Below are 21,909 nucleotides of genomic sequence, written 5' to 3' on the forward strand. Positions count from 1 at the left end.
AACTTCTGTTGTTTGACATTTTTCATAGTGTATGTTTGAGGTATATTTTTTCCATTTCCAAAAAAATTATTAAATTTAATTAATTTAATACAATTCAGAGGGCTACATACTGAACTTCAGGGGATTTTTTTTTTAAAAGTATCACTCTGAGTATCAATACCAGAATTGCTATTGATACTATCAATATTTGTGCACACTTTTTATTTTAGCTCAGTTCAAAAGTGCTGTCTGTTTCACTGTGTATGCAAGCATGTGTATGTCTCTTCTGCTTCTCCTCCAAAACTGATACATGCAGAGCAGAAGAGGGGAGAAATACCCAAAGTCGTTCCACAAACAGCAGTCTTAATAGGTCTGAACAAGTAAAATTTACAAAAAACTAACCAACTATAAAAAGATTACCACTATGCAGATGTCTCTCCAGCATCTTAAGTTCCCCAGCTCAATAAGACATGACTATATAGGAGAATATCCTATACAGTGATAAGGTGTTCTCCAGCTGCCCAAAGTTATCTCAAGAAAGTTTCAAAGCTACACCTTTATCAAAATTGTGGTCAGACATGTTAAAGAGGCTTCCTATTGTACAAAACAAAATTAGAACATAATGCTCTTTCCACATTTCAACAGAATAATAATCCTCCTTAAACATCAAAGAGAGCTTAGAAGACACAATTTGCATGCCTTAATGTTAAATTCTCACAACCAGACAAAGTTACAAAGACAGACAGACATCACAAGCGACACTGTCACTGGTTTGCTACGGAAGTGTCGCTCAAGTGTTTAATTGCATCAAGCATATGATAGGTTGAAGAAAAAAAATGGACGTCAGCTCAACTTTGATTTGATGCACATAAAGCATCAACAAGTGTCAGGCGTCAGTTTGTAGCTTCTTATCAGTGGTGTGAACATGGCATTAATTGCTGGAAGCACACATGGACCACATGTATGTTGAGCTTTCAGTTCTAATTATATCACAGAATAAAATCTTTAAATAAAATTTTGTGATAAAGTTTATGAAGACAGAGTCAGATTTGTACTCCTACAGCATCAGAATCTATCAATGAGTGTTTCAAAAGTGAAGGAGTTGCGGGTCATACAAATGAAGAGGCAAAACAACTCTGATAGAATGACAGAATGCTATCACTTTAACAAACTGATGAAACCAGCAATGTCTTCTTCTTACAGCTGCTCGCTTTAAGGGTTGTCACAGCAGACCATCTGCTTCCACCTCATCCTATCATGTGCTCCTTCACTACATGCATGAATCTTTTCTGTGGTCTTCCTCTTTTCCTCCTTTTGTCCAATACATTCACTATCCCTGCTCTCCACAGTTCCAAACCATCTCAGCCTTTTCTCTCCACCTTTGTAGGCAAACTGCTCAATCCGAGCTGAAACTCTGATGTACTCAGTTCTAATCTAATCCATTCTGGCCACTTCCCAAAAACATCTTAACAACTTTCTGTCTTGTGTGGTTTTATTAATGATCTGTCTCCAAATCATACATCATAGCAGGTCTCAATACCGTCTCGAAAAACCTTTCCTTTTACTCTTGCTGTTGTCCGTCTGTCACAAATAAACTCTGACACTATTCCACCTCTCCTGTACTCCTTTCTTAACTTTTCTTGTGCACTGTGCATTACTTTTATTTAAACTCATCCATCTTAACTGTTACATCTGTCTCCCTCTTATTCACACACATGTATTCTGTCTTGTCTATTGACTTTCACTCCTATTCTTTCTAGTCCATACCTCAACTTACCTCCAGGACCTCTTAAACCTGCTCCCTACTATAACTGCAGATCAAAATGTCATCTGCGAACATGAAAGTCCACAGAGACTCCTCCCTGACCTCATCTATCAACCTGTCCATTATCACTGCAAACAAGAAGGAACTCAGGCCTGATGCTTGATGTAATCCCACCTCAAACCCCTCTGTAACTTCTACTGTGGACCTCACCGCTGATACACTGTCCTTTGTGCTGGACAGCATGCACGGATGAACCAGAGTACACCATCTACAGCTGCATCCAGGACTGTGTTCTGAAGATCAATGAGAAAATTTCTGAAACTGCTAACCTTTTGCTGGAAAAGCCGTCCACTGAAGGTTGCATTGCTCTAATCCAAGTACCTTCAGTGACTGCTGTTATGATTTAACGCTATATAAATAAAAGTGAATGGAATGTAAAGAGCTAAATAAATAGTCAACCAAAGACACGCTTTTAAATATTTAAGTCAATACCAGGATAAAGTTATTAGTCCATCATATTAGTTACTAGGCCCTTGCTAACATATTAAGAAACGTATGCTTTCAAACTTGCTGGTATCAAAAGGCTGAATTATCTTTAAACTGGCTAAAACTGAAATCCACAGTAAAACTAAAAACAACACTCCCCAAAAGTGTCATTGAAAGTTGCAGTGATATCAGTGCCATTCCAAAACTTAACTTTTCCAACGATGATTGTCCACAAAAACATCCATAGGTTTTTCTTTATGGTAAGTATTGGCAAGAATGTCATACACTAAATCACTATGATAACACTAAAATATTACTTCAGTTGAATAGTTTCAATTAATATTAACCTACTCATTAAAGTGATTTGAAGCTTCTATCCTCTTCTGAACACCATAAACAGAGTTAGGATGTTCTTTAACACTATTTTCACACCGGCTAAACCTATCAAAGACATACCAAGATAAGAAGACGGCCACAAATACATGTCACATTCTTTTTATATAACAAAAACTATTTTTATATAGCTGTGTTTCACCACTAGTTTGACCAATATTTGGATGAAATCACATTATCGCTACCGTTAGCTGCCTTGTCAGCTGAGACTGGAGCTAGCAAGCCAGATGAGCTTTAACAGCTTATAAATGAAACTCTTACCTCCACTTAGTTTGGGAATTCGGCCAATTTTATTAGTTATTTCTGCGGTAATTGTTCCAAAGTCCTGCTCGTATGCTTCAAAGTCTGAAGACATTCTGGTAGTCGAGTTTACAACAGGTAACTAGCTTTCTGGTTGACAGTTAGCTCAGAATAACAACAAGCCTCGAATGGAGCTTCTTCCTTGAGTCACAGTATAATGTGCTCGGTAAGGAACTTGACTTTGTTTTCACGTTTTCGACACTGAAAAAGGTTCGAAAGATGGACAGAAAATGCTAATAATTTCAGCCCGAATTTGAATACATGAATAACTCTTGTAGTTCTGTGCCGTTTCGGTGATAGACTGCTACTTGGATTAAAAGGTATCTACAAGTGGTGGAGGGTATTAGTTTCTGAGACACCATGAGGAAGGTTCCTCACTGTACACAGGAAAATTTTATGAAAAAAATAAGGAAGTGACCAGGTTGGTGATTTAAAGTGACAGCCTTTTGTTTCTATTTATTAAAAACAAAGCATTTGTCATTTAGGTTATCTTTGTTTTCTGTTTGCCCCTCGTGGTAAGTGTTCAGCGTGCTACGTTATTAGTGTTTATGTTGGTGACTAGGCTAGCTATCTAACGATAACTGCTGAACCCACGGTGCTAACGGAAACACAATTTTAGAGCTAAAGGCATAAACTTATCACCTGTCTGTTGATTTTTTTTAAAGCGGAGTTGTCTAACGCATAGTTTTCTGTCCATTACTGTGCAGTGATGGATAGAAGACTTGCATATAAATCGTAATTATTAATCTTTTTTTTTCTGGCGAGAATTAGCTAGCTTGGTAACACAAGCTAATTAGTCAATGAAGCAAATGCTGTGGTTCTGCTTTTAGTTTGGTAATTTAATATTAATACAAATCCAGCACTGTCTACATTAGTGTGGTATGTTTTATTGCCGTTTCTGTACGTGCTTTTAAGTCATTAGCTAAAAATGTTAGTCATGATTGTTCAGTATTTTTATTGCAACTACCGAGGAGTTGTTTCTGTTTTTTTAAAGCACGAATAACATCTTTTTCATTAGCAGTATGACATAAATTGTGTTGTGAAAAAGTATTTTGCACATTTGTCACATTTACATGTTTCAGATAATCAAACAAATTTTAACATTAGACAAAGATAACACGAGTAAATGCAAAATGCAGTTTTTAAAGGATAATTTCATTTATTAATGGGGGGAGGGGGTATCCAAACCTACGTAGCCCTGTATGAAAAGGTAATTGCCCTCTAAAACTAATAAGTGGTTGTGTCAACCTTGACAGCAAGAACTGTAGTCAAGCATTTGTTATAGCTGTCAATCCGTCTTTCACGTTGATGTGGAGCAATTTCCGTCCACTCTTTTTTTGCATAATTGTTTTGATTCAGCCAAATTGAAGGTTTTTTGAGCATGTTTAAGATCATGCCAAAGCATCTCAATCGGATTAAAGTCCAGAATTTGACTTGGCAACTCCAAAAATGTTATTTTGGTTTATTTTTAACCATTCAGCGGTAGACTTGCAGGTGTTTCTCATGTCATTGTCCTGCTGCATAACCTAGGTGGGCTTGAGCTTCAGGGCTCAAACTGAAGGTTGGACATTCTACTAGGAATTTCTTTCAGATATTAAAATTCATGGTTCCATCAGTAAGTCATTCTGGTCCTGAAGCAGCAGGACCACTACCATGTTTAGCTGTTTCTATAATGTTCTTTTTATGAAATGCTGTGCTAGTTTTATGCCACCTGTAACAGGACAAAACCTTCCAAAAAATTAGACTTATGTCTTCTCAGTCCCCAGAAAAATTTTCCCATAAGTCTTTTGGATCTTCAAGATGGTTTTTGTCAAATATGAGATGAGGCTTTGTGTTCTTTTTGAGCAGTTTCAACTAGGAACGCTCCCATGGATTTTTTCCCTGATCCCTGTCTTATTGTTGAATAATGAACACTGATGTTGGAGTGTTTTGGTAGGCCGGAGACTAGGAGGTTCACCACTGCTCTTAAGTTTTCTCCATTTGTGGATAATGGTTCACTGGAGTCCCAAAGCCTTAGATGAGCTCTGTAACCCTTTCCAGACTGATAGATGGCTATGACTTTGTTTCTCACTTGTTTCTTTTTATTGTGCCATGATATGTTGATATTTTTGACATCTTTTAGACTACGTTAATTTTTGTCAGATAGTCTCTATTGAAATGATTTCTTGATTCAACAGGTCTGGCAGTAATCAGGTTGGTGAAAATGAACTCAGTTAAAAGAAAAAAAAATTCATGATTTAACAAGGTAGGCAACTATTTCTAGACAGTTTGTTTTAAAGATGGCATTTTTTTTATTTTTAAAACAAAATATAATATTAGACAATGAAAATGCACGTGTGATAAAGATGCAAAAAAAAAACCAACTAAGAAATCAGTCAAATACTTTTTCACAATACTTTTGCAAAACAATCCCAATTAAACAGACTTAATAAGCTTCTGAAAATTCTTTAATTATTTCAGAAAGGTCATCTAACTGAGTATGTATAGATCCCAAATAAAAAGGTCCCTAGTTATCAGCTGTTGTTTGTTACCATAACAGAAATATTGGGACAGGTGACACATGTAACTACTGAAAAAACATTAGCTTGATGTGACTCCTGGCTCTGTCACTAATTAATTTCACTGCTTATGATTTAAAACTGCTTTCCCCCTCTCTTTCAGATGGGAAACTTGAGTCCATCACAAAGACCGTGTGCTTCAGGGATTGACAAGAGAGGATGCTGCTCTCTGCCAGGACAAGAAATCGTGGGACACAGAACGCGTCAGTAGTTCAAGACTGGGCCTGTTCCTGGATACTCAGAGGACGAGAAAAAATATGTGTATCACCTCTACCCGTGACTTTGGGAGATAGCAGAGCAAAACACTAATACATCGACATTTGAAATTTCTGGAGTCCAGCAGCCAAAATACTAGAATTAAACTAGCTCTGAAAAAATGAACTTCCTGTCAACCTTTGTGACCTTTAAGAACCTCCATGAGGTTCGGAGATTGTGCCACTGGGGTCCAATCATAGCCTTGTCTGTCATTGCTATATGCTCCACAATGGCAATTCTAGACTCCATTATCTGGTACTGGCCTCTAGACACTACAGGGGGGAGCATTAACTTCATCATGCTCATCAACTGGACTGTCCTCATACTTTACAACTACTTCAATGCTATGTTTGTTGGACCTGGATACATTCCTCTTGGCTGGAAACCAGTAAGGATAAGTTCATATAATTTTTTAGCACACAAACATTAGCAAGCATGAACTTATTTAAATGTTATAAATCCATATATTATCTGACACATGTGTCTATGCTGAAACAGGAAAATCAGCAGGATACCCAGTACCTACAGTTCTGCAGAGGGTGTCAAGGCTACAAGGCTCCCAGGTCCCACCACTGTCGAAAGTGTAACAGGTATTTACATTTATTATTAAATTTATTTATTAAACACAGTCAAAACGGTTCACCTGTACAAAATAGTGTGGCAGTGAATGAGAGGAGAGCTTCTCCTTTGGTTGCTGACTAAAAAGGTTTTGGGGAGTGGCAAAAAAATTCTTTGCGATGGAAAAACACTGACTTGTGACCAAAGAAATTGGTTCAGGAACGGGGCATTACAGCTGCAAAATTACTGAGCTATTGGCAGCACACCAAACTACTATTTCAGAAGAAAACATCCCTTAAGTGCATGTTATTTCCTCTCATGCAAGTATCACTCCATTAGAGTGCTCCATACCTTAGAGCACATCATTAGTGATTCTCTATTGATGTGAAATGTCTGTTTTTGCAGTTGTATGATGATTGAAAAATGAGCTTTGACCGCAGATTATTACTCTTATGTCCTGTTACTCCTCCTCATCTCCATTCCTTCAGGTGCGTGATGAAAATGGACCACCACTGCCCCTGGATCAACAACTGCTGTGGCCACTTGAATCACGCCTACTTCACCAGCTTCCTGCTCCTGGCTCCACTGGGTTGCTCACACGCTGCCGTTATCTTCATTATGACTATGTACACACAGCTGTATGAGAGGGTGAGCTGTCACCTGCGCTGGCCCCACCATGCTTTTGATGTCCTGTTATCACAGTTCTAGGCCGAACCCCCACCAGGCTAATAAAGCTGTTTCCTCTTTCTTCACTGCAGATATCATTCGGCTGGAGTACTGTAAGGATTGACATGAGTGCTGTGCGTCAATTTCAGCCCCTCATGCCCTTCAGTGTGCCTGCCTTCGCTGCTACACTCTTTGCCTTAGGTTTGGCACTTGGCACCACTATTGCCGTTGGTATGCTTTTCGTTATACAGGTGAGTTTTTCCTAAGTTTTGCAAACTTAACAAGCTTTTGGTTAAAAAAAAAAAAAAGAGAGAGACATTTGTCTGATTATTTTACTCATTATCCTACAAAGCCACATTACATCTTGCAAGCCATGTTTTCACTTCAAGACAAGAGCAGTGTGGAAAACATCTGGTGAAGATCTGACCAGAGAGCATATTGTGGCGTATGTAGGCATATCAGAAATAAAACTGTGTTAGAATTCTGCAAATGCATGGATCCATACTCCTACCTATTTATTTGCAAGTAATGTAACAAAAATGGTTAACATAACATAAAGGGACAAAGAAAGACAGTGCATAGCATAAAAAAGATAAACTGCATAGCTGTAATAAATAAATGGTAACTGAATTTTCTTAAGCAAGAAAGAGTGAAACCAATTTTATAAGTTTAAAGCTTGGACATGTGTAGTATATATCCAGCTCCATTCAATACTCCAATAACAAAGCAGTTTATTTAAGGAAATATAGGCCGAGAGATTGCTGACTCTGATAATGAGTGTGTGTCCTTTTCAGATGAAAGTCATCCTTCGAAATAAGACTTCAATCGAGTCGTGGATAGAGGAAAAGGTCAGAATGTCTCTGCTTGATTTCCCGTGACTTTGATTCCTGATAACATTTTGAGATATCAGTGTCTTTTTCTCTTGATTCACAAACAGTAATCTGGGATGTGATTTTTATATTCACTCAGTACCATATCATATCATTGCAGTACTTCATATTTAAAAATGACTGAGACACACATGTTATAGTACCCTCTGACAGTACTAGAAAATGTGTTTTCTTGGTTTGCTTGTCTTTCTTTTAATAGGCCAAAGACAGAATACAGCACTACCAAACAGGGGAAGAGTTTATCTTCCCGTACGACCTCGGCAGCCGCTGGCTGAATTTTAAACAAGTCTTCACGTGGTCGGGGACACCCAGAGGCGATGGCATTGTATGGCCAGTCCATCCCAAGTGTCACCAGCACACCTTAACTGTAGGTTGAGTTGAGTAATGTAGACATTACTGATTGTGTTTTGTTTGTTACTGTTCTGTCTTAAAATTAGAAAAAATCATGTTTTTGTTTAACTCCATAGATTCAGTGATGACTAATTAGACATTTCTTATAAAAGTTCAGTTTATAAATAAAATTTGTACCTGTTATTTCTCCTTACACAGATTGAGCAACTGAAACAGAAAGCTGATAAACGAGTGAGAAGTGTAAGTAACCAAGTTAAAGAATAAATACTTGTGATAAGACTGTAGTTTTCAATGCACATAACTGTTAAGTGTTGTCAGGGGTTTATTTATGCATTGCATGAATTTGGCTTATGCAGTGTGTGAAACAAGCAAAACATACAGGTCAAGAAGAGTGTATTTTCATGCTGAAGTACTAGGGACTGATACTAAATAAACACTGAGGATCATATTTATAATCATATCATGTCAGGAAATTGATGAGCTACATCTTAGCTTGTAACAATCCAATACACCATAGAGAATGAAATTAACAGATACCTTTCTTATAGTGTAGATCTTATAATCAGTACTGTGAGATTTGTCAAAGCACTAAGATTAAAGACTTTCTACACATACATAAGTAACTTTTAACTGATGTTCAGAGCAGTAGAATAACCATGTATCATATTTGCCTTGACCAGCAGGTCCAGTACCGGGCAGTAGAGGATTATAATGGAGCTTGCTGCCCTCTCAGCAAGGGTTTACAAACTTTTTTTAGAACCCCCTGCACCGAGGAACCCAGGATCCCTCTCTGCAAGGGGGATACCATTCTGGCTACTCGTGGTACCAAGTAAGTTTGTCTGCACAGAACTACTGTTTCCTGTTTGGTGTTTGATTTTGAGTGTGGTCAACCAGCAGTCTAATTAGCATGTCATAGTTTCCACTTCATGAGTCTAGGGGTCCACTTGGGTCTGAGTGACAGATTCCACAGCTTGGTCATAAGTAGGCCACATCATTTACGGTCACTCGTCCCAAGCAGATCCTAGCAGTCAGCCAGATAGCCAGTTGCTAAATTCATTCTACTTGCCACCTTGGTTTTCCGAGTGCATTATGGAAAAACTGGGATTAACACAGAAGTCAAACAACACCAGTGTTTGACCTGTAAATGCCTCACCTCCAGCTGCTGATTCATGGTACACCACATACCTTAGTGCAGCCTTTAAGGGGTGAACCTGGCCCCACAGGCTAATAAGCTTTATAGGTATTTGATGAGTCATTTTTTTTTAAACTGTAATTTTTTCCTTTAGATGGTGGATGTATGGAGATAAAGTTTTAAGTGAGGAGCAACTGAGAGGTAAGGAATTATTGTCCCGTTGAATTTTCAAAACCACTGTAACAAAGTGTCGTGTAAAGTCACTGTAACAAATGTGTAACTTTCTATTTTTTTTTGTTTGGCATTAAGCTGGAGACCGTGTAAGAGGATGGTTTCCAAGACGATGTGTGGAGAAGTGCCATTATGACACAGCAGCAAGTGATACCACCAGTGATAAAAAAGTCAATTAATACATGTCAACGGGCTTGATGTGTTAAACTCTCAATGTTTATAAGCATCCACTGAAGATGTCATGCCCGATCCTGCAGGTTTACCATCAAGAATTTCAAATTTTCCATTTCTTGCACATTTCAGTGCCAACTTATATTTCTAAGTAGTTTTTTGAGTCTTACTGAGCACTTTTTATTTGTGGAGAAGTCATTAGAGGAACTGGTCCCATAGGCTCAGTTTGATTCCTCTGACCAAAAATTAAACTCAACAACCGTCTTAATGTCCAAGAGTACACCAGACTATGGTGTAACTTTGTTATGACTAAACTTTTTACTTGAACCTGTTATTTTTCATTTGTGTTGGTATTTCTTTTTTGCTACTTATGCAAAGCCTCTGCCCACCAAACTTGAGGGCATGGAACTCTTTCTACCTTATAGAGACATTTCATTTTCTTTTTTTCTTTTTATTAATTATTTTTGTGAAAGTAAATTGTTGGCCTCAAAATATAATTTGAAAAATGAAGAAAGATCTCCCCCAAGAGTGTTTGTCTCATTCTTTGTAATAGATTCTCTTGTTTGTTAATTTTTTTTAAGACATCTTGAGCTTGTAAAAAGTGCTTCGTTTACATTTGATAAATTGTAGATAATTAAACCCGCCACTTCAGTCAAACATTTGTATAATTCCTTTAATAGTACCTTCAAATACAGAAACAATTTACATCAAAGTTAGTTCTGTAGTTTATAATTGAATAAGTTGAATGTTTAATTTTTCATTATAATATTAAATTTATTGACAACATCTGCCTCATTTTTTTCTTTAAGGTGACCAAAGGAAACTAAGCAATGAAAATAATTTAAAATACTGGTTTTGCCATAAGTTAAACTAAAGAATGACAAATTGGTCTATAAGAGGTGGAACATGGGTGCATTGGCACACTTCATTAACAGGCAAATTTCAGTCTAATTATTTGTATTCTTGTTTCTGTATCTGTTGTGCTTTATCTTACTTTTATGTTCTTTGTTTAGCATTTCATATAAATATTACATTAAAGTTGGTAGTATTTACTAGAAGAGGGCATGCTGCTGGCCTGTCTGCAGTCCAAACCTTTGACCAGTAGAAACATCTGGAATATCATGAAACTAAAAATATGACAAAGAAGACCCAGGACTGTTGAACAGTTAAATTTCTGGGGGACAAATGAAACCCAAACAATAATATAATCTAGTTACAAGACTAAGATAAAATAAAGTCTTTTTCACTTTGGTCACATTTGGCATTCAAATCCTCCCTTTGTATTTGAGCATGTGAGACAGGACACCTTCACAAACTGTTGCCTTTGTATTATTATACTTACTTTAAGATTCTTATATATTGACCCTGATTTTAGGGTTTTATAATAATAATTTAAAAAGATCAAAAGTGACACTTGAGATAACAAAAACAGAACAAAAACAAAACCAACCAATAAAAAAACTAAAACGAGGAAATCAATTGAAAATATTAAAACATTTAAAAAAGCATTTTTTATTTAAAAAAAAGTTTTACTAATTATTTAAATAAATAAATATTACAATTTAAAATTAAAATAAAAAATGTTTTATAATAAATTTAAAATAAATAAATACCTAAAGCAGTGAAATACCTTTCATTTTTTAGAGTTCACGGCTGAAAAAAAAATCGTTACCTTGGTCTCTTGACCGCGGCTTCTTTTCAACGGCTCTGTAGCTCTGCATCCAATCAAGTGGCCAGGAACTATCACGTGATTACAAAACCCCGTTCACGTGCGAGTGACTTCCACTAGTGGGTTCTTAGCAGTTTGCACAGGGCTGAACGGGAATAGGCAGCTTTTCGTTTAAAAGTGACAGATAAACGAGCTCTCCAGTAAATATGCGTGCAGCTCCACATCAGTACGGCTCGACTCTGACGCTCTTCACAGCGCTTTAGATCTGCTACCTATAGGTAAGCTGCTGTTAAGACAGTCAGCCAGACTGTCAGTTGGGAACGTTTTTTTTTTGGCTCTGGCTGCATGTACAGGCCGTACCAAACGTCTGGAAAAACATAGTTGCTATTGCGATATCTTAGGATCGTGCGGAGTATGGTTGCCATTACTAATATGGTGAAAGCGTAGGTATTTTATATTTATCCTGCTTTTCTGCCACTTTTTGCAGCCAGTGCTGCTTTAGTGTTGCATCTAGCTAGCTAGCTTCGAACACAGATTGGACTTGTGATTAACAGAAGTTAATCACAAGTCCAACTATATACAGATAGAAAACAAGCTCAGACAGTTGCTGTGGCCAGCTCGCTGCAGTCACATTGGCTTAACATAGAACAACTTTAAGCCTTAGATGCATTAGTGGGTCACAAATGACCCGGTCAGGATGTTTTCTTGCAATATCTAATTAATGACAAGTTGTTTGCATTCCATGTTCCAGCTATTCCTCAAAAACATGTTTTTAATGTCATGCCATTTACATTTTTAAATGGCCTTTTAAACATTTTTACAAAATTGTCATTGTTGTATTACTACACCAAACTTCCATAAGTGATTAAAAATGATCTGCATTCATTTCCAATGGAATCTTTTGATTCTTATCAACTGTTAATGTCAGGAATATATATTTTCGTGGGCCGCTAGAGTATCACCACTTAGGGAGATTATTTTTCACAGCAAGAATTAACAGATGGTATTCATTCATCATTCAGACAGTGTTCATCACCAGTGATTGTGCCACCCTAGATGGTCAACTTGTGGGGGAGACAAAATTTCCATAGTAGATGCCAAACACGCCCGTCAAGTATGGCCTGAAAATCTTTTGCATTTGTTATGCCGACATCTGCAATATAATATTTGGAATAATTTACTTGGTGAAAGAAGTGCAGAAAAAGCTGAGGGAAAACATTGTCCACTGGTTGTGGAGTAGACTCATAAACACAAGACACAACTTCACTACAGATGACTTTTTCTCCAGTGTGCCTCTTGCACAGTGTCTACTGGAGACACAATTGTGGGAACTACAATGGGACAAGGCAGACATCTTTCCATCCTTCCTCATCCTGGGAAGTTTACAACACAGAGGTTGGATTCAATGGCAGCCTTACCATAGTTGGCTATGTCAGAAAGAAAAGGGCGACTGTTGTACTCCTCAGCACAATGTATTGTAACAAAGTGTTGGATTAAAATACCAGAAAGGGGAGGGGGAAACATATAATTGATCACATTCAACAACAAGCCAAAGGAAGTATAGATACCATGGACCAGATGGTTGGCACCTACACCTGCAAGTGTGGTACAACTTGACATTACCATCCTGAATGGCTACACCTTTTTCACAGCTCAGCACCCTGAATTCAAGAACGGAATTATCAATCATCAGTCTTTCTCACTGAGCTCTTAAAGAAGCTTGCTACACCACATATGCGTATTCAACTCAAAGGTTCCCCCCAACTGCAAACCCCAATCACTGAGGCAATAGGAAGGTTTGAGGCCACAGGAAAAAAGCAGACAAGATTTCAGATCCAACTGATGAAGATCTTAAAGTCAGCAGTCGGCGTAGGAAGTGTAATGTACCTGTGTGGAAGGATTATAACCAGAAACGAGTGTTAGAAACTGTGTATTAGTGCCTTGTGTGATCGGTCACTTTCTGGAGTTGGTTCATTGTCTGTCTAGTCATGTCGCTTGTGCGTGCAATGATCACCAGCAGCTTTGGCTGTTGACCCAAATGGGATTTGTTGCACAGACACAATGTCTCTGTTTTAAACTGTTACAGAGTAACTGCTGAGAAGCAGCCTCAACTGAAGTGAGGGTTTTTAAGTAACTCTTGTCAAAGCTTGTAAATCATTCCATTATTGCAACTCATTGCATCAGGTAAACACAACCGAGGACATAGCACGGGTGTTGATAATGTTATCTGCAGTTGAAACGCTGTCTGACTGCTCCCCAATTTTTAGCCATAGCATGTATCAGTAATTCCAAGCCATCCAACATGCTTACAGCAACAACAAATGGGACACAAATAGTGTCAACATTGTCTAAATATGTAAAGGACTGCTAAGAGGACCACCCTCAGCACCAGTCTTTCTCTAACATCTGACACAAGGCCATATAAAGGAAGCCTTGCCTGGTACATTTTTACTTAATTATCAGAGGATTATATTGTTTTGTTGTAAATGCTGACTTTCATAAAATTTATGAAATATTAAAAGCAAAATGTACACTTTAAACAAGATGGTACAAGTAAAAACTATCCAGGTGTCATAAGGGGGAGTTGTAAAGTTTGATGGTCACAGGTAGATATGTTCTGTGGTGTCTTTTGCAAAACATGCTTCTGTGGTGACAGCATTAGATGGAGAGGGTGTGAAGGATTGTCCAGTACTGATCATAACTTGGACAGTAGCTTCCTTTCTGAGACCTCTGTCAAAGAATCAAGCTCCACACCCACAGTGTTACAGGCCTTGTGGATCGGTTTATTGAATCTGTTGTTACATTTAAACTTGCATTCTTTGAGGGGTTTTTTAAACTTTATTTTTACTTTTTTCTCCTGTTTTCAATTGAAATCTTTCCCCAATAAAGATGGCATTTGACAACCTCCTCTGAACCCTTAATGACGAGTTTTGGCTTCTCAGTATATATCAATAAAAACGTGGTTTGATTTCTATTAGAATGGTTTCCAAGTTTTTCTAAGGGTAGCTGCATAGGCAGAAACTACCCTTGCCAACTTCTGATGCAAACCCAGTCATTTTTGTTCCATAAGCAGCCTGAAATATGACAGAAACTGTGCTGTCCAGTTAAGCTTTCAATGGATAAAAGGTTAACTGTGCTGCTGCTTTTGTATAAGCTAACTCCCTAACTGAGCTATTTGGACTTTGCATATTTATTTTAATTGAGGTATTCTATTTATTTCATGTTTTGATGTAGGTCGTGGTCAGTGTTATGCCCAACTTTTCGGAGAACAAAACCATAAGTTATTTTATGATTTTAAATGCGCCCTGTCTCTTACACTAGTACCAATGTTTAAAACATCAATTTGGAAGAGAGTGACGATTATGGTTACCTCACAGCCTTAAAAGGCTTTTGTTGTCACCTTGCTTGGTGAGTGGACGACTTAGACAACCAACTTTCTTCACAAAGTAGGATTTTTAAATTGATACCATAAGTGTATCAACTGATGAGGAAACAAGGATTAATCATATATTGGTGTAAGTGTACTATAGCTTGAATTTTTTATTTTTTTATTATTATTATTTTTGCTGTAATTTAATTATAACATGGCATTTTTACTTTACAGTCTTAGACAGATTTTTTTTTTAACTGTCTTTCTCTTTCCATCCCTTTCAGTGTTTAGCCAACCCCAATCCAGTGACTTCCCTAGCACTGTGAATCTCTGTGACATCCGCAGGTAACATGTCCATGTTCAGCACAGGCATCCTTGTCCTGACGTCTCCTCTCCACACCCTTCCGTTACGCATTGCTCCGGTGCTCAGCTCAGCTGCTCAGCGAGTCGAGCGTACGCTCTATGTCCACCTCCATCCTGGGTTGAATCTGGGAAGTGGGAGCCAGCCTCGGCCAGTTTTCATTCCACCAGCAGTGGACCTGTCTAATCTCATTACCCGCCTGTACAGTAATGCAGCTGATGTGTGCGGGCACTTGGATGTTTGCGTTTTGCTGACTAATGTTCGCACTCAGTCAGTCGCATGCAGCGGAGCCACGACCCCAAACGGCCCCTTTCCCACACCACAGGCTCTATCTAACTCACCAGAGGTGGTGCTAACAGACTTTGCTCCCCAGGACCCCGGTCAGACCCATCAGGTCACTCAGTGCTTGCAGAGTTACACCGGCCACTGCTATGCCTGTAGACCTGGGCTGCCTTCAGTGCTGCTTCACTCAGAGCTAATGAAATTGCAGGAGGAGGATGTGCCAGAAGCACAGCAAGAAAAGGCAGAGCCGCTGCAGACTTACAATGACGTGGTGGTAGGAGGGACATTTGATCGACTCCATGGGGCCCACAAGACTCTACTTAGTATCTCTTGCCTGCTGGCCAATAGAAGGTTCCTGATTGGCTTGTGTGACCATGCAATGCTTAAAAGTGAGTAGTTGTGTTTCTGAGACTGACATCTCATATTTCAGTCATATGTTAAAATCCACCTGACATTGTTTTCCTCCTGGTTTCAGAAAAAGTGCTAAAGGAGCTGATCGAGCCTTACTCTGTTCGGGTCCAGAGACTGCAGGAGTTCCTCCAAGACGTCAAGCCCTCACTGCAGGTGGAGGTTGTGCCTCTTGATGACCCCTTTGGAGTGTCTGTAGTTGACCCCCTGCTGGAGTGCATTGTGGTCAGCGAGGAGACTAGAAAGGGTGGGGAGGCTGTGAACAAGAAACGCACTGAGAATGTAAGTCAGGAAATTGACAGTAAATACTGTTTTGTGTTGAAACGTGAATATTCTTTTTGTAAACAGGTGTGTGTGCGTGTGTAGCATTTGTTTTTTTTCTTCTACTTTCAGAATAGCAGATAGCTCTCCATTCCTTCTATTTAAAAAAAAAAAAAAAAATGCCCACAAAGGCCCTTTTGATACTGCTAAATTATTCAGACATATTTAATAATATGATATGATATAATTTAATAGTTCTGGTCAAAAGTTCCATCTCAGCCAGATGTTTTTGGTAGCAATCAGCAAGCTTCAGGCTGAATATTTGACCGGTTCTCTTGGCAGATTCGATACAGTTCATTTAAATCGGTTGGTTTCCTGACACAGGCTCTGCTTCTAAGCGTAGTCAAAAAATAATTTACAATAGGGTTAAAGTCTGGGCTTTGGCAATGACAATTCAGAGGGTTAATGTTAGCCTGCTTTATCTATTCCAAGACCAGTTTTGATGTGATGAAAGGGCAACAAGAGACTTTCCAAGCTTGCATCCACAAATCTCCTTTATAGATCTTCACTGAGTTCTTTGAACTTTCATTATTCAGAGTATGGGTCAGTCCAATGAGTGCCGTCAATAGAGTATTATACTGTATTATAGAGGCTTTGTCATGTAACTCACTTAACAGGCTTACTACTCAACTCTTGTAAATTCACCTCAAAGTAGGACAGTACATATTAAGGGCTACGGGATTTTTACTTGCTTCCATTTTCTGATTTTGTCTCATTTCTACTGCAGGATGTGATATTTCATATTTTGTTCTTTCCACTTTCTAAATCAGGGTCTTCCAGCTCTTGTCCTTCATGAGATCCAGTTGCTCAAGGATGCCCACCACACAGAGATAGAGGAGGAGAAGATCAGCTCCTCCAGTCTGCGTGCTCGTCTCCTGGGGACGCTGCTTACACCACCCAAGGTAGGTTTGTTAGGAGTGTGTATTTTTAGAATTTAGGTGCAAAAACAGCGAGTCCAAACACACTGAAAAAACTTCAGTATAATTGAAGGACCAGTTAGCTGCAGTTATAATAAAACTGTCTCTTATCACCATATTTATTTTATTTTTTTCCAAACTAGGGCATTAATGGGGCCCTGCTCCTATCAAAGGTGCATCACAGGCATGCTACCTTTGATTCAGGTTTTGTTTTTGTTTGTTTTTTTGCAGTGCACAGAAGTGCAAGCCTATAAAAGAACATCTCGTAATCTTTTATTGATTTGGTGAACCAAAGGCGTTATAGCTGGACAACGCCCACCAGTGTTGGTTGAGCTCATTCCTATTACATGAAGTTCCTTTTAAAAGAGGTTCATTTTTCAGTCACGACTAGTAAAAGTTGTGAGAATGTGCTCTGAAGTGTCTTTTTAATCACTCAAAGAAGCAGAAATAAACCCAACTGGCTGGTGAAGGGTGTGACGGGGTCGACCTTTTAACTGTTGTAGCAGGAATTGCGTGATATGGGTGGGGGGAAAATCTGTGGATATTACACAAAGTATTTTGTGGGTATCATTAATGTTTTATACTGAAGGTGACATGTTCACACATTTATTGACAGTTAGAAATGAGCAGTGAAACATTGGTTGATCTGATATCCTCGTGTTGGTGTTGTTCCCAGATCATCATACTAAATGTTGTTCCAGGATCAACATTGCAAGTGACCAATCAGAATGTTGTGACGTCATACTTTTGCGACTTCGGGAAAAACCGGCGTAAAACAAAAAACTGTACTTAAACTGCGTGAAACCGCCTCTGTCCGCCCATCAATGGACCCTGACCCTAACCGTAACCCTTTAATAAACAGTAAGCAGAATTGATATTGTCCTTGCAACATTGGAATTTCGTAAATGCACGAATGGCAAAGGAATAACGTCACAACAATGTGATTGGTCACTTGCAACGTTGAACCTGGAACAACATTTTCATGATGGTCTGGGAACAACACCAACACGAGGATATCAGATCATCCGTGAAACATATTATGTTCAGGAAATTGTATCATCAAGCTCACAAATGAGTGCATTTGGTTTGTCTTATTCATCTCTGGTATTATAGATTATTTTTTTCAGTGGTGAGTATAACTTGTTTTAGGAGCTGATTTTTCTAATTTTATTTGCACATTCTAAACCCTTCATTTCCTGTCTCCTCTATCCCAGGACAACTCCCACCTTCCTCCTCTTCCATATGTGATTGGTCTGACAGGGGGCAGCGGCAGTGGAAAGAGCGCTATCGCTAAGCAGCTGGAGGCCTTTGGTGCAGTTTGGATTGACTGCGACAAACTAGGCCATGAGGTGTACCAACCTGATGCAGCGGCCTACCACAGAGTGCTCGAAGAATTTGGTTCAGGTAGGGACACCTTCACTTGAGGGTATCGTAGTGGAAGGGTCGGTCTGTAATGTTTGTGATACTTCACACAGTTGATCTGTTCTTGATTGGGGGAAAAAAAAAAGACAATAAGACTTTGTGTTTTTGCTTTCATACTGATTGCTATAATGCACACACTGTAGTCAGCAAAGGTCATGATGTCACTGATTTGATTTTGATGAAAGCTGACTCCTGATTTTTATTCATTTATTTATTTATTTTTGGCTTGCGTTGACCACTGATGAGCTCTCTGTCACGATCACTTTTTGATTGATGAGCGTTTTGAATCCTGTTCAGTTTTTTGTTAACACTGGTATGTAGTGAGTCACACAACTGGCAGCAAGTTACTTATTTTGTCATGTTAACTTGTTTTGCATTCAGAGGAGAATGACCAGAGTGCTGTCATGTCAATATGGACTCTGCACAACACAAGAATTTAGTATACTGACATTCAACAAGATGTTTTCCTGTCAGTGTTAAACTGTATGTTGTGTAAAACTGTGCAATAATGAGTGTCTTTTCCACTTTTAGATATTCTAAGTGAAGATAAAACCATCAACAGGCGTGCTTTAGGAAGAAAAGTCTTTGGAAATCAGGTAGTATGGATAATATTTATTTATTGGATAATATTTTAGCACTTTGCAGAATTGCAGGTAACGTGTCAGGTTTCTCTCAGAAACTTACCAGAGATGTTTTTGTTTTTTGTTTTTTTCCCCCCAACAGGTGCGATTAAAAGCCCTAACAGACATTGTGTGGCCTGAAATTGCACTTCTAGTGCAAAAGAGAATCAACCAAGCCAGAGACGAAGGTATAGTATGAAATTAAATGTAATAACTGACAACTAAACATTGTTGCCGTGCGTTCATTTCTTAAATATAAATGCATTTAGGGGGCATTTTACTTTTTTTGGTAGTTCATCAGATACCTACAGAATGTCAATAATCATTTAATTGGCCTTGCAAATATGATGCTGTTTTTTCGTCTGTTAATTTTTAACAGGGGTCAACTGAGTGACAATTGGACTTTTTAGTAATCAGTAAATCCTGACAAGTTACATCTGCACTGTAAGGATTAGTGGAAAGATTGTGTACTTGTTCAAATATTTAAGCTTTGTAAATTCTTAAACAAGTGAACTTGTGAGCGAGTAAAAACTTATTTTTGAAACTCGGTAAATGGCTGAAATAGCTGAGTGTAGTGAACATTTAAAGTGGGGAAGCATATTTCTCCTTCCTGTTTTGTTGTAGTTTCTAAAGTTAATGTGATTCTTTGCAGATAAGCAGGTGTGTGTGGTGGATGCAGCAGTTCTTCTGGAGGCCAAATGGAAAAACTTGGTCCACGAGGTCTGGGTCACCATCATCCCAGAGGAGGAGGTAATGAAATTGTCCTCTGCAAAGTTTTCTTTGCAGTTCGTCACATCTGTGTTTTGTTTCTATAACTCCTACAAATCCTAAAGCCAAATTTTTAATTGAAGGTAAATATTTTTATTGTGTAAGGCCTGTTTTTTAAAAAACAAAACTGATATACTGTTTTCTTTAATATATCCACTGGGGGGTGCCAAAGTATAATTTGAAAACTCCACCTAACACGTCTCCCCCCTTCTCTTAATTCCCATCTTTTCTCAGGCGGTGTTGAGGATAACAGAGCGTGATGGGGTCACCACAGAAGATGCCCTTCGCAGGCTGCAGAGCCAGTGGTCCAACAGCAAACAAGTAGAGCATGCTAATGTGGTACTCAGCACACTGTGGGAGCCAGAGGTCACTCGGAAGCAGGTTAAACACACCTTATCCTTTCAGGATGAAGTCCACGTGACTGCTTTATGAGAAAAACAGATTTTGCATTAATTTTTACTCCTCTTCTCATTTAAAAGGTGCTGAAAGCTTGGAATCTTCTTCAGAAGAGAATTCAGCAGAAGCATGAAGGACATTAGAATCATATTCGAGGTCTCTACGTCACATCAGCTGTGACTTTGTAAGCATGTGCCAGGCCAGAGACATGTGGACAAATGGTCCTCGTAAGGAATACGCTGCCTTAGAAAGGAGTGTGGGTGGTCACAGGGAAAACCCAAGAAGCTCCCTCACTTCTTTGACCAAGACTCAGTGCCTGATTGAGTATCCACAGGTTTTTAAACTCTAGTTTTATTTCAGTGATGCTTACTTTAAAGATGTAAAGACTCCACAAACACTAACAGACGGCTTCTGGAATTTTTAGTCTAAAATTCCTGTTTGGGATTATTATTAGACTGTGATGTGCAGATGGTATGAAGGCGCCCTCCACACTATCACAGCACCAGCCTGATGTATTGATACAAGACGGGATGGATCAATACTTTCATGTGGTTTACTATCAATTATTATCAAACACTTGTTGTTAGGTGTGATCTTAACTGATGGCCTCTTTTCATCCCAAATTTTATTTTATTTGTTTTAATTGACCGGCATGGTTTACCGATACACCGACTGCAATCTTGCATTAGTCTTTCTCAGCAAATTCAAAAAATTTGGGGCACTTCAGCTGACACTTTGCAGGATTTGTCCACTTTCTATTAATTTTTATTTTGTTTCCTTTTTTTCTTTAAAGAACAATGAAACATAAGGGGAAATGAGTTAATGATACTATGTAACTGTAACTGTTTTCTGTCCATGTTATTAAATTATTCATCTTTGAGGTTTTGTATATTTAGGAATTTTTGTCAATCTGAAGAGCAATTATATTTAGTGAAATAAATACAATGGGCACTATAAACATTTCTGATGTAAACCTGAAGGATTGCTGTGCAGACTGGTGAAGGAGGACATCTGAAATGCATAGGACTACACATTTGGTCTCAGTGGGGGAAGCAAGGTTATAGAAGCTTGTTTCAGCCATTTCTTTTCACCCTTAAGCCTCCAGGAAGCAGCAAAGTTGACATTTTAATAATAACTAATGGCTGTAAATGTGCATTTAAATAACAAATAAATACTTTGCTGTTTTAGGAACACTACGTATTACATGGCTTGTTCTGTGATGTCAGAGAAAATGTATATTTTAATTTAGTTTTAGATGTCTTTACTTTTTTGACTGCTATATAAATTTACATAAAACAGTAAATGAAATGTTATCAACCCATAACAAATCTCTCAATTTTCAAGGTGTAGGTTTTAAAGCTCTTGTCACACACAGACACTTGCATCAATACCAATTAGACAACATTTAAGCTAGCTGCCGAATGCTGTACAGATTCCCTCTGGCAGATCTGGCATAGATAAAGGATATCTACAGGGTGTACTGTCGGTTGCACGTTTTGGCATCTGTAGGTCAGTAACTACCTGATGATTGTTGCTTTTGCTTCCAATGTAAGGGGAGGTATTGTGGCGCACATTGTCGTTTTGGGCAGACCACTGCCATTGGGGAGTGCCAGGAGGAAGGTGTGTTGGTCTGCAAGAAT

At 38.5% G+C, this 21,909-nt stretch overlaps 3 protein-coding genes across 12 annotated transcripts in view; 2 read left to right on the forward strand and 1 right to left on the reverse strand.

The window, feature by feature from the left end:
* Positions 1 to 3,086, reverse strand: part of vti1a (vesicle transport through interaction with t-SNAREs 1A) — a 114,324-nt gene extending 111,238 nt beyond the window's left edge. For 2 of the 3 annotated variants that reach the window (XM_086303789.1, XM_086303791.1), the window contains exon 1: positions 2,885 to 3,086. In XM_086303789.1, coding sequence (XP_086159915.1) covers positions 2,885 to 2,978 — 94 coding nt within the window. In that variant the 5' untranslated portion in view covers positions 2,979 to 3,086. The remainder of the gene's footprint in view (positions 1 to 2,884) is intronic. The other variant, XM_086303790.1, reaches the window with a different exon arrangement.
* zdhhc6 (zDHHC palmitoyltransferase 6) lies at positions 2,848 to 10,261 on the forward strand. 7 transcript variants are annotated; one of them, XM_086303784.1, is made up of 11 exons: positions 2,848 to 3,089; positions 5,585 to 6,124; positions 6,235 to 6,326; positions 6,783 to 6,942; positions 7,053 to 7,211; positions 7,755 to 7,808; positions 8,050 to 8,217; positions 8,400 to 8,441; positions 8,882 to 9,030; positions 9,488 to 9,534; positions 9,643 to 10,261. In XM_086303784.1, exons 2-11 carry the CDS (start codon positions 5,858 to 5,860, stop codon positions 9,741 to 9,743), a joined length of 1,239 nt encoding a protein of 412 aa, XP_086159910.1. In that variant the 5' UTR covers positions 2,848 to 3,089; positions 5,585 to 5,857; the 3' UTR covers positions 9,744 to 10,261. The 7 variants fall into 7 exon arrangements, with proteins under 7 accessions (XP_086159910.1, XP_086159912.1, XP_086159908.1 ...); XM_086303786.1 differs by lacking the exon at positions 2,848 to 3,089 and adding an exon at positions 3,112 to 3,243; XM_086303782.1 differs by lacking the exon at positions 2,848 to 3,089 and adding an exon at positions 3,192 to 3,344.
* Positions 10,262 to 11,483: 1,222 nt separating this feature from the next.
* coasy (CoA synthase) lies at positions 11,484 to 21,465 on the forward strand. 2 transcript variants are annotated; one of them, XM_086303795.1, is made up of 10 exons: positions 11,484 to 11,682; positions 15,059 to 15,806; positions 15,893 to 16,107; positions 16,917 to 17,048; positions 18,278 to 18,467; positions 19,017 to 19,081; positions 19,209 to 19,293; positions 19,758 to 19,855; positions 20,108 to 20,254; positions 20,353 to 21,465. In XM_086303795.1, the coding sequence occupies exons 2-10, from the start codon at positions 15,125 to 15,127 to the stop codon at positions 20,410 to 20,412; spliced, it is 1,674 nt and encodes a 557-aa protein (XP_086159921.1). In that variant the 5' UTR covers positions 11,484 to 11,682; positions 15,059 to 15,124; the 3' UTR covers positions 20,413 to 21,465. The 2 variants fall into 2 exon arrangements, with proteins under 2 accessions (XP_086159921.1, XP_086159922.1); XM_086303796.1 differs by lacking the exon at positions 11,484 to 11,682 and adding an exon at positions 11,713 to 11,847.
* Positions 21,466 to 21,909: the final 444 nt, after the last annotated feature.

The sequence above is a fragment of the Aulonocara sp. 'chitande type north' Nkhata Bay genome, linkage group LG8 (genome assembly GCF_057382095.1).
Source record: "Aulonocara sp. 'chitande type north' Nkhata Bay isolate Kocher_YH1m ecotype deep benthic linkage group LG8, A_spYH_male_GT1.1, whole genome shotgun sequence".
Lineage (NCBI taxonomy): Eukaryota > Metazoa > Chordata > Actinopteri > Cichliformes > Cichlidae > Aulonocara > Aulonocara sp. 'chitande type north' Nkhata Bay.

Excerpts from the sequence above, each read along its gene's own strand:
- zdhhc6 (XM_086303784.1), top strand. The coding sequence starts at position 5,858 with ATGAACTTCCTGTCAACCTTTGTGACCTTTAAGAACCTCCATGAGGTT. Across the intron at positions 6,125-6,234 it reads TTCCTCTTGGCTGGAAACCA|GAAAATCAGCAGGATACCCA; the intron begins GTAAGGATAAGT and ends ATGCTGAAACAG. Across the intron at positions 6,327-6,782 it reads CACTGTCGAAAGTGTAACAG|GTGCGTGATGAAAATGGACC; the intron begins GTATTTACATTT and ends CCATTCCTTCAG.
- coasy (XM_086303795.1), top strand. The coding sequence starts at position 15,125 with ATGTCCATGTTCAGCACAGGCATCCTTGTCCTGACGTCTCCTCTCCAC. Across the intron at positions 19,856-20,107 it reads CCATCATCCCAGAGGAGGAG|GCGGTGTTGAGGATAACAGA; the intron begins GTAATGAAATTG and ends ATCTTTTCTCAG. Across the intron at positions 20,255-20,352 it reads CAGAGGTCACTCGGAAGCAG|GTGCTGAAAGCTTGGAATCT; the intron begins GTTAAACACACC and ends CTCATTTAAAAG.